Raw genomic sequence first — 12,159 nt, forward strand, 5'->3', positions numbered from 1 at the left:
GGTAGTAATAGTTAGTTAGTAAGTCAGTCTCACCCTCTAGCTGTAAGCGTTAGTTAGTAAGTCAGTCTTACCCTCCAGCTGTAGCAGTTAGTTAGGTAGTAATAGTTAGTTAGTAAGTCAGTCTTACCCTCCAGCTGTAGCAGTTAGTTAGGTAGTAATAGTTAGTTAGTTAGTTGGTCTCACCCTCTAGCTGTAAGAGTTAGTTAGTAAGTCAGTCTCACCCTCTAGCTGTAAGAGTTAGTTAGGTAGTAATAGTTAGTTAGTAAGTAAGTCAGTCTCACCCTCTAGCTGTAAGAGTTAGTTAGGTAGTAATAGTTAGTTAGTAAGTCAGTCTCACCCTCCAGCTGTAGCAGTTAGTTAGGTAGTAATAGTTAGTTAGTAAGTCAGTCTCACCCTCTAGCTGTAGCAGTTAGTTAGGTAGTAATAGTTAGTTAGGAAGTCAGTATTACCATCCAGCTGTAGCAGTTAGTTAGGTAGTAATAGTTAGTTAGTTAGTTAGTTGGTCTCACCTTCCAGCTGTAGCAGTTAGTTAGGTAGTAATAGTTAGTTAGTAAGTTGGTCTCACCCTCCAGCTGTAGCAGTTAGTTAGGTAGTAATAGTTAATAAGTTGGTCTCACCCTCCAGCTGTAGCAGTTAGTTAGGTAGTAATAGTTAGTTAGTAAGTTGGTCTCACCCTCCAGCTGTAGCAGTTAGTTAGGTAGTAATAGTTAATAAGTTGGTCTCACCCTCCAGCTGTAGCAGTTAGTTAGGTAGTAATAGTTAATAAGTTGGTCTCACCCTCCAGCTGTAGCAGTTAGTTAGGTAGTAATAGTTAGTTAGTAAGTTGGTCTCACCCTCTATCTGTAAGAGTTAGTTAGGTAGTAATAGTTAGTTAGTAAGTCAGTCTCACCCTCCAGCTGTAAGAGTTAGTTAGGTAGTAATAGTTAGTTAGTCAGTTAGTTGGTCTCACCTTCCAGCTGTAGCAGTTAGTTAGGTAGTAATAGTTAGTTAGTAAGTTGGTCTCACCCTCCAGCTGTAGCAGTTAGTTAGGTAGTAATAGTTAGTAAGTTGGTCTCACCCTCCAGCTGTAGCAGTTAGTTAGGTAGTAATAGTTAGTTAGTAAGTTGGTCTCACCCTCCAGCTGTAGCGGTTAGTTAGGTAGTAATAGTTAGTTAGTTGGTCTCACCCTCCAGCTGTAGCAGTTAGTTAGGTAGTAATAGTTAGTTAGTTAGTTAGTTAGTTAGTTGGTCTCACCTTCCAGCTGTAGCAGTTAGTTAGGTAGTAATAGTTAGTTAGTAAGTTGGTCTCACCCTCCAGCAGTAGCAGTTAGTTAGGTAGTAATAGTTAGTTAGTTAGTTGGTCTCACCCTCCAGCTGTAGCAGTTAGTTAGGTAGTAATAGTTAGTTAGTTAGTTAGTTAGTTAGTTAGTCTCACCTTCCAGCTGTAGCAGTTAGTTAGGTAGTAATAGTTAGTTAGTAAGTTGGTCTCACCCTCCAGCTGTAGCAGTTAGTTAGGTAGTAATAGTTAGTAAGTTGGTCTCACCCTCCAGCTGTAGCAGTTAGTTAGGTAGTAATAGTTAGTTAGTAAGTTGGTCTCACCCTCCAGCTGTAGCGGTTAGTTAGGTAGTAATAGTTAGTAAGTTGGTCTCACCCTCCAGCTGTAGCAGTTAGTTAGTTGGTCTCACCTTCCAGCTGTAGCAGTTCACAGGCGTCAGACTGGTTGTCTGTTGGATCTGCACTCTGGATCATCTGCAGCAGCTGGTCCATCTTCTCCTGGAAAAAGAACCACATTGAACTTTAGATTTTTTATAAAAGGAAGTAAAACATTAGTAGAAGTCTAAGAAACCCCTAAAGTCTTAACCCCTAACCCCTAACCCTAAGAACACCTTCCTAATATTTTGCCCTCAGAACAGCCTCCATTCGTCGGGCCACGGACTCTACAAGGTGTCGAAAGCATTCCACAGGGATGCTGGCCCATGTTGACTTCAACACTTCCCACAGTTGTGTAAAGTTGGCTGGATGTCCTTTGGGTGGTGGACCATGCTTGATACACACGGGAAACTGTTGAGCGTGGAAAAACTAGCAGTGTTGCAGTTCTTGACACAAACCGATGCACCTGGCACCTACTACCATACGCCGTTCAAAGGCACTTAAATATTTTGTCTTGCCCATTCCCCTTCTGAATGGCACACATACACAATCCATGTCTCAATTGTCTCAAGAATTAAAAATAATTATTTAATTTGTCTCCCCCACTTCATTGAAGTGAATTTAACAAGTGACATCAATAAGGGCTCATAGCTTTCACCTGGATTCACCTGGATAGTCTATGTCATGGAAAGTTCAGGTGTTCTTAATGTTTTGTATACTAAGTATATCTACTACATGACCAAAAGTATGTGGACACCTTGTCGTCAACCATCTCATTCCAATATCATGGGCATTAATATGGAATTGGTCCCTCCTTTGCTGCTATAACAGCCTCCACTCTTCTGGGAAGGCTTTCCACTAGATGTTGGAACATTGCTGCAGGGACTTGCTTCCATTCAGCCACAAGAGCATTAGTGAGGCCGGGCACTGATGTTGGGCGATTAGGCCTGGCTCGCAGTCGGCGTTCCAATTCATCCCAAAGGTGTTCTATGGGGTTGAGGTCAGGGCTCTGTGCAGGCCAGTCAAGTTCTTCCACACCTATCTCGACAAACCATTTCTGTATTGACCTCGCTTTGTGCACAAGGGCATTATCATGCTGAAACAGGAAAGAGCCTTCCCCAGACTGTTGCCACAAAGTTGGAAGCACAGAATCGTCTAGAATGTCATTGTATGCTGTAGCGTTAAGATTTCCCTTCACTGGAACTAAGGGGCCTAGCCCGAACCATGAAAAACAGCCCCAGACCATTATTCCTCCTCCACCAAACTTTACAGTTGGCACTATGCATTGGGGCAGGTAGAGTTCTCCTGGCATCCACCAAACCCAGATTCGTCCGTCGGACTGCCAGATGGTTAAGCGTGATACATCCCTCCAGAGAACGCATTTCCAGTGCTCCAGAGTCCAATGGCGGCAAGCTTTACACCACTCCAGCCGACACATGACATTTCGCATGGTGATTTTAGGCATGGAAACCCATTATATATGCAGTTCCCGACGAACACTTCCTGTGCTGGCGTCACTTCCAGTGGCAGTTTGTAACTCGGTAGTGAGTGTTTCAACCGAGGACAAAATATTTTTATGCGCTATGCGGTTCAGCACTCGGCGGTCCCGTTCTGTGAGCTTCTGGCCTATCACTTCGCGGTTGCTCCTAGACGTTTCCACTTCACAATAACAGCACTTACAGTTGACCGGGGCAACTCTAGCAGGGCAGAAATTTTACAAACTGACTTGTTGGAAAGTTGGCATCCTATGACTGTGCCACGTTGAAAGTCACTGAGCGCTTCAGTAAGGCCATTCCACTGCCAATGTTTGTCTATGGAGATGGCATGTCTGTGTGCTCAATTGTATACACCTGTCAGCAACGGCTGTGGCTGAAATAGCTGAATCCACTAATTTCAAAGGGGTGTCCACATACTTTCGTATATACAGTGCATTCGGAAAGTATTCAGACCACCTTCCTTTTTCCACATTTTGTTACGTTACAGCCTTATTATAAAATTGATTAAATACAATAAAATCCTCAATCTACACACAATACCCCATAACGACAAAGCGAAAAAAGTTTTTTAGAAATGTTTGCATGTATTACAAATAAAATACCTTCTTTACATAAGTATTCAGACCCTTTGCTATGAGACTCGAAATTGAGCTCAGGTGCATCCTGTTTCCATTGATCATCCTTGAGATGTTTCTACAACTGGATTGGAGTCCGCCTGTATTAAATGCAATTGATTGGACATGATTTGGAAAGGCACACACCTGTCTATATAAGGTCCCACAGTTGACAGTCTTTCTCAGAGCAAAAATCAAGCCATGAGGTCGATCGACATTTCAGGAGAGCTCCGAGACAGGAATGTGTCAAGGCACAGATCTGGGGAAGGGTACCAAAAAATGTCCGCAGCATTGAAGGTCCCCAAGGACACAGTGGCCTCCATAATTCTTAAATGGAATAAGTTTGGAACCACCAAGACTCTTCATAGAGCTGAGCAATCGGGAGAGAAGGGCCTTGGTCAAGGTGGTGACCAAGAACCTGATGGTCACTCTGACAGAGCTCCAGAGTTCCTCTGTGGAGACTGGAGAACCTTCCAGAAGGACAACCCTCTCTGCACCACTCCACCAATAAGGCCTTTATGGTAGAGTGGCCAGACAGAAGCCACTCCTCAGTAAAAGGCACATTACAGGCCGCTTGGAATTTTCCAAAAGGCACCTAAAGGACTCTCAGACCATGAGAAACAAGATTCTCTGGTCTGATGAAACCAATATTGAACTATTTGGCCTGAATGCCAAGCGTCACATATTGAGGAAATCTGGAACCATCCCTAAGGTGAAGCATGGTGGTGGCAGCATCATGCTGTGGGGATGTTTTTCAGCGGCAGGGACTGGGAGACTAGTCAGGATCGAGGGAAAGATGAACAGAGAAAAGGACCTCAGACTGGGGCGAAGGTTTACCTTCCAACAGGACAACGACCCTAAGCACACAGCCAAGACAATGCAGGAGTGGCTTTGGGACAAGTCTCATTATCCTTGAGTGGCCAAGCCAGAGCCCAGACTTGAACCCGATTGAACATCTCTGGAGAGACCTGAAAATAGCTGTGCAGCGACGCTCCCCATCCAACCTGACAGAGCTTGAGAGGATCTGCATAGAAGAATGGGAGAAACTCCCCAAATACAGGTGTACCAAGCTTGTAGCATCATACCCAAGAAGACTTGAGGCTGTAATCGCTGCCAAAGGTGCTTCAACAAAGTACAGAGTAAACGGTCTGAATACTTACAGTACCTGTCAAAAGTTTGGACACACCTACTCATTAATTTTTACACTGTAGAATAATAGTTAAGACATCAAAACTATGAAATAACACATCAAGCGCTATGATGAAACTGGCTCTCATGAGGACCGCCACAGGAATGGAAGACCCAGAGTTACCTCTGCTGCAGAGGAAACGTTTATTAGAGTTACCAGCCTCAGAAATTGCAGCCCAAACAAATGCTTCACAGAGTTCATGTAACAGACATCTCAACATCAACTGTTCAGAGGGGACTGTGTGAATCAGGCCTTCATGGTCGAATTGCTGCAAAGAAACCACTATTAATGGACACCAATAATAAGAAGAGACTTGCTTGGGCCAAGAAACATGATCAATGGACATTAGACAGGTGGAAATTTGGCCTGGATATTTGGTTCAAACCACTGTGTCTTTGTGAGACGCGGTGTGGGTGAACGGATGATTTCCGCTTGTGTAGTTCCCACCGTAAAGCATGGAGGAGGTGGTGTGATGGTGTGGGGGTGCTTTGCTGGTGACACTGTTTGTGATTTATTTAGAATTCAAGGCACACTTAACCAGCATGGCTACCACAGCATTCTGCAGCGATACGCCATCCCATCTGGTTTGCGCTTTGTGGGACTATCATTGGTTTTTCAACAGGACAATGACCCAAAACATACCTCCAGGCTGTATAAAGGGCTATTTGACCAAGAAGGAGAGTGATGGAGTGCTGCATCAGATGACCTGGCATCCACAATCACCCAATTGAGATGGTTTGGGATGAGTTGGACCGCAGAGTGAAGGAAAAGCAGCCAACAAGTGCTCAGCATATGTGGGAACTCCTTCAAGACTGTTGGAAAAGCAATCCTCATGAAGCTGGTTGAGTCAAAGAGTGGCTATTTGAAGAATCTCAAATATACTTTGATTTGTTTAACACTTCTTTGGTTACTACATGATTCCATATGTGTTAAATCATAGTTTTGATGTCTTCACTATTATTCTACAATGTAGAAAATAGTAAAAATAAAGAAAAGCCCTTGAATGAGTAGGTGTGTCCAAACCTTTGACTGGTAGGTTACATTAAGCTGTAGAATAAAGCGTTAGTACCTCGTCTATGTAGACCGCTTCAGGTTCAGGCTCTATGCGCTCCACCTGGATCTCCTCACTGAACTGCACTGACTTCTTTTCTGTCTTCACTGTGGACACAGGACAGTCAGGGGGACATGGAGACAGCCAGGGGGACATGGAGACAGCCAGGGGGACATGGAGACAGTCAGTGGGATAGTGTGTTTGTAAGTGCACGTGTGTGCGTGTCAGGATCTCCACACTGAACTGTATTTTCTGTCTTCACTGTGGACACAGGACAGTCAGAGGGACATGGACACAGTCAGGGGGACAGGCCGGGGGGGACACGGAGACAGTCAGGGGGACAGTCAGCGAGTGAGTTGGGGTGACAATCGGGGGACACAGTCGTGGGAGACAGTCGTGGGAGACTGACATGGAGACAGTCGGGGGACAGTCAGGGGGGACAGTCTAGAACATGGAGACAGTCGGGGGGACATGGAGAAAGCCAAGGAGACTGTGTGTTTGTGTGTGTGTGTGTCAGGGTTTCTGTTAGCCAGTAATAAACAGCTTTTGGTCAAAATAATAACAACGGCTGCGGCCAGGAGAAGAAAATACTGTTTTTAGCCTATTAAGTTTATTCTAGATAGATAGATAGTCAGTCTTACCCTTTAGCCTATTCGTTGATGGAAATACATTTTACCGGGCATGCTTATCAGTCTATAGGTTCATTTCCATAATTTACTGGAATTAAATTGGTGCGTGTGTATATTCGTTATGTATCCTATTCATCACACAGGCACAGCATTCAGAGCCTTTGAGTGGAAAATCTGCTGCTACAGCATCTCAAACTGCTAATTCGTTAGATGTTTCGAGCCCAATCAATCCTGTGTTAAAATCAGTTTTGATGATTAAAAAGAGCTACTATTTATATTTCTCAACTGGTGATTGAAGCCTGCTTCCCATTTGCCATTAAAATGTACAGGCAACGGAAGGCAGCCTTCATCGGCGCATCACACACCACTTTGCAATGAGCTGGAGGCAGCATGAATTTTGAAAACACATAATTGTTTCAAACCCTAACCCATAAGACATTATGAGGCATGTCTTACCTTGCTTCAAAGTAGCCTACCCAAAATTAGACCATATCCGTGGAGGCAATTATTTAAAAAAAGACTTCCATATGACATTGGAACCAGTAGCCTATTTCTCTCATGTTCTATTGGTTTTCAAATCAACTATCTTTCCTAAAAATATTTGGGCCAAAGGCACAATCCTAGTCATATTAGCAACCCATCATAGTCATATTAGCATCCCATCCTAGTCATATTAGCATCCCATCCTAGTCATATTAGCATCCCATCCTAGTCATATTAGCAACCCATGCTAGTCATATTAGCATCCCATCCTAGTCATATTAGCAACCCATCCTAGTCATATTAGCATCCCATCCTAGTCATATTAGCATCCCATCCTAGTCATATTAGCATTCCATCCTAGTCATATTAGCAACCCATCCTAGTCATATTAGCATCCCATCCTAGTCATATTAGCATCCCATCCTAGTCATATTAGCATTCCATCCTAGTCATATTAGCATCCCATCCTAGTCATATTAGCAACCCATCCTAGTCATATTAGCAACCCATCCTAGTCATATTAGCAACCCATCCTAGTCATATTAGCATCCCATCCTAGTCATATTAGCAACCCATCCTAGTCATATTAGCAACCCATCCTAGTCATATTAGCAACCCATGCTAGTTGTAGCATCTTTAGATCTCCCCTCTTTCTACATTTCTAACAGATATTTTCCTCTTTGTCACATGAAACCGCTTGTGCGTTTTTGATAACTGTGTTTTCCCGCTAATTTAATTATGGAACGAACATTAGCGCATAGCCCTACTGCCTTGTGCACATTGCAGCAGTTTTAATGTGAAGAAATAATAGTTTATCAACATCTTAAGCTAAACGTATCTGTTGCATCAGACTCCTTGCTTGCTTTTTAATGTTAATGTTTATGTTTATGTATCCTAGGTCTACTGGTTGGATGAACTTGGGATTTATCGTCCCACAACTGTCCCAGAGTCTGATTGGAACAGGCTGTTTCTTTCTCCACAAGCTGACCAATAGAATACGTAAACATTTCTACTATGGGGGATAGTAGACTGACAGCTGGTGATTTGGCTGTTCGTTACTCGTCCTGTTGGCTGAGGAAAAGTAAATGTGGACAGTTATTCTAACATCTTCATAGTGCGCATCAGAATTTGGTGAGGACACACTCGTTGCATCCTGGATTTGGACGTTTTGTTAAGATGAATTACCATATTCTAAATGCGATTTCTTTCATTCTGAGCACCGTGGTGGATGGCCTAATCCAGTTACGCACCCAATACATATGGGTCCAGTAAATGTATCAAATGTCCGGTAAATTAAAATGCTGCCGGTCAAATGTCCAGCGCCACATTTTCCTAACAGAAACCCTGGTGCGTGTGAACTCACTCATCTCAGGCTCTGCAGTCAGATCAGCCGTTACAAAGTTTGAGGGGAATAGTCCAACTCCCTGATACGTTTCTCCTTTCCACCAGTTGGGGTCACTGAAACCCCAAAATACAGCCTGTTAGTGAACAGTAAGGACTGGTTTCCCAGACACACCAGTAGAACCCCTACTCCTGAACTAAACAGAGCCACTACTCCTGGACTAAACAGGGCCCACTACTCCTGGACTAAACAGGACCCACTACTCCTGGACTAAACAGAACCCACTACTCCTGGACTAAACAGGGCCCACTACTCCTGGACTAAACAGGGCCCACTACTCCTGGACTAAACAGAGCCACTACTCCTGGACTAAACAGAGCCACTACTCCTGGACTAAACAGAGCCACTACTCCTGGACTAAACAGGACCCACTACTCCTGGACTAAACAGAGCCACTACTCCTGGACTAAACAGGGCCCACTACTCCTGGACTAAACAGAGCCACTACTCCTGGACTAAACAGGGCCCACTACTCCTGGACTAAACAGAGCCACTACTCCTGGACTAAACAGGACCCACTACTCCTGGACTAAACAGGACCCACTAATCTTGGACTAAACAGGACCCACTAATCTTGGACTAAACAGGACCCACTAATCTTGGACTAAACAGGACCCACTACTCCTGGACTAAACAGGACCCACTAATCTTGGACTAAACAGGACCCACTACTCCTGGACTAAACAGACCCACTACCCCCAAACTAAACAGCACACTGTGGTATGGCAGGGTGAGCTGACTTGTCGTCCAGGATAGTGATGATCTCTCCAGAGTTAAAGGGTTAGGGTTGGTATGGCAGGGATAGCTTTTAGGGTTGGTATGGCAGGGATAGGTTTTAGGGTTGGTATGGCAGGGATAGGTTTTAGGGTTGATATGGCAGGGATAGGATTTAGAGGTTAGGGTTGGTATGGCAGGGATAGGGTTGGTATGGCAGGGATAGGATTTAGAGGTTGATATGGCAGGGATAGGATTTAGAGGTTAGGGTTGGTATGGCAGGGATAGGGTTTAGGGGTGGTATGGCAGGGATAGGATTTAGGGTTGGTATGGCAGGGATAGGGTTTCGGGGTGGTATGGCAGGGTTAGTGGTATGGCAGGGTTAGTGGTATGGCAGGGTTAGTGGTATGGCAGGGTTAGTGGTATAGCAGGGTTAGTGGTATGGCAGGGTTAGTGGTATGGCAGGGTTAGTGGTATAGCAGGGTTAGTGGTATGGCAGGGTTAGTGGTATAGCAGGGTTAGTGGTATAGCAGGGTTAGTGGTATGGCAGGGTTAGTGGTATGGCAGGGTTAGTGGTATGGCAGGGTTAGTGGTATAGCAGGGTTAGTGGTATGGCAGGGTTAGTGGTATGGCAGGGTTAGTGGTATGGCAGGGTTAGTGGTATAGCAGGGTTAGTGGTATGGCAGGGTTAGTGGTATGGCAGGGTTAGTGGTATGGCAGGGTTAGTGGTATGGCAGGGTTAGTGGTATGGCAGGGTTAGTGGTATGGCAGGGTTAGTGGTATGGCAGGGTTAGTGGTATGGCAGGGTTAGTGGTATGGCAGGGTTAGTGGTATAGCAGGGTTAGTGGTATAGCAGGGTTAGTGGTATAGCAGGGTTAGTGGTATGGCAGGGTTAGTGGTATGGCAGGGTTAGTGGTATGGCAGGGTTAGTGGTATGGCAGGGTTAGTGGTATAGCAGGGTTAGTGGTATGGCAGGGTTAGTGGTATGGCAGGGTTAGTGGTATAGCAGGGTTAGTGGTATAGCAGGGTTAGTGGTATGGCAGGGTTAGTGGTATAGCAGGGTTAGTGGTATAGCAGGGTTAGTGGTATGGCAGGGTTAGTGGTATGGCAGGGTTAGTGGTATGGCAGGGTTAGTGGTATGGCAGGGTTAGTGGTATGGCAGGGTTAGTGGTATAGCAGGGTTAGTGGTATGGCAGGGTTAGTGGTATGGCAGGGTTAGTTAGTGGTATGGCAGGGTTAGTGGTATGGCAGGGTTAGTGGTATGGCAGGGTTAGTGGTATAGCAGGGTTAGTGGTATGGCAGGGTTAGTGGTATGGCAGGGTTAGTGGTATGGCAGGGTTAGTTAGTGGTATGGCAGGGTTAGTTAGTGGTATGGCAGGGTTAGTTAGTGGTATGGCAGGGTTAGTTAGTGGTATGGCAGGGTTAGTGGTATGGCAGGGTTAGTGGTATGGCAGGGTTAGTGGTATGGCAGGGTTAGTGGTATAGCAGGGTTAGTGGTATGGCAGGGTTAGTGGTATGGCAGGGTTAGTGGTATGGCAGGGTTAGTGGTATGGCAGGGTTAGTGGTATAGCAGGGTTAGTGGTATAGCAGGGTTAGTGGTATAGCAGGGTTAGTGGTATGGCAGGGTTAGTGGTATGGCAGGGTTAGTGGTATGGCAGGGTTAGTGGTATGGCAGGGTTAGTGGTATGGCAGGGTTAGTGGTATAGCAGGGTTAGTGGTATAGCAGGGTTAGTGGTATAGCAGGGTTAGTGGTATGGCAGGGTTAGTGGTATAGCAGGGTTAGTGGTATGGCAGGGTTAGTGGTATGGCAGGGTTAGTGTTATGGCAGGGTTAGTGGTATGGCAGGGTTAGTGGTATGGCAGGGTTAGTGGTATGGCAGGGTTAGTGGTATGGCAGGGTTAGTTAGTGGTATGGCAGGGTTAGTTAGTGGTATGGCAGGGTTAGTGGTATAGCAGGGTTAGTGGTATGGCAGGGTTAGTGGTATGGCAGGGTTAGTGGTATGGCAGGGTTAGTGGTATGGCAGGGTTAGTGGTATGGCAGGGTTAGTTAGTGGTATGGCAGGGTTAGTGGTATGGCAGGGTTAGTGGTATGGCAGGGTTAGTGGTATAGCAGGGTTAGTGGTATGGCAGGGTTAGTGGTATGGCAGGGTTAGTGGTATGGCAGGGTTAGTGGTATGGCAGGTTAGTTAGTGGTATGGCAGGGTTAGTTAGTGGTATGGCAGGGTTAGTGGTATGGCAGGGTTAGTGGTATAGCAGGGTTAGTGGTATAGCAGGGTTAGTGGTATGGCAGGGTTAGTGGTATGGCAGGGTTAGTGGTATGGCAGGGTTAGTGGTATGGCAGGGTTAGTGGTATGGCAGGGTTAGTGGTATGGCAGGGTTAGTGGTATGGCAGGGTTAGTGGTATGGCAGGGTTAGTGGTATGGCAGGGTTAGTGGTATGGCAGGGTTAGTGGTATGGCAGGGTTAGTGGTATGGCAGGGTTAGTGGTATGGCAGGGTTAGTTGTATGGCAGGGTTAGTGGTATGGCAGGGTTAGTGGTATGGCAGGGTTAGTGGTATGGCAGGGTTAGTGGTATAGCAGGGTTAGTGGTATAGCAGGGTTAGTGGTATAGCAGGGTTAGTGGTATGGCAGGGTTAGTGGTATGGCAGGGTTAGTGGTATGGCAGGGTTAGTGGTATGGCAGGGTTAGTGGTATGGCAGGGTTAGTGGTATGGCAGGGTTAGTGGTATGGCAGGGTTAGTGGTATAGCAGGGTTAGTGGTATAGCAGGGTTAGTGGTATGGCAGGGTTAGTGGTATAGCAGGGTTAGTGGTATAGCAGGGTTAGTGGTATGGCAGGGTTAGTGGTATGGCAGGGTTAGTGGTATGGCAGGGTTAGTGGTATGGCAGGGTTAGTGGTATGGCAGGGTTAGTGGTATAGCAGGGTTAGTGGTATGGCAGGGTTAGTGGTATGGCAGG

At 45.7% G+C, this 12,159-nt stretch overlaps 1 protein-coding gene across 2 annotated transcripts in view; it reads right to left on the reverse strand.

Moving 5' to 3' along the window:
- The window catches only part of LOC311121116 (signal transducing adapter molecule 1-like), a 58,158-nt gene that overhangs the window by 20,160 nt on the left and 25,839 nt on the right, over positions 1-12,159 (reverse strand). For both annotated transcript variants that reach the window (XM_084195647.1, XM_084195648.1), the window contains exons 8-10: positions 8,454-8,548; positions 5,997-6,085; positions 1,664-1,751 (exon numbers count right to left, since the gene is read on the reverse strand). In XM_084195647.1, the coding sequence (XP_084051773.1) occupies positions 1,664-1,751; positions 5,997-6,085; positions 8,454-8,548 (272 nt within the window). The remainder of the gene's footprint in view (positions 1-1,663; positions 1,752-5,996; positions 6,086-8,453; positions 8,549-12,159) is intronic.

This window comes from Coregonus lavaretus (genome assembly GCF_964263955.1).
Source record: "Coregonus lavaretus genome assembly, contig: HAP1_SCAFFOLD_359, whole genome shotgun sequence".
In the NCBI taxonomy this organism is placed as follows: Eukaryota; Metazoa; Chordata; class Actinopteri; order Salmoniformes; family Salmonidae; genus Coregonus; species Coregonus lavaretus.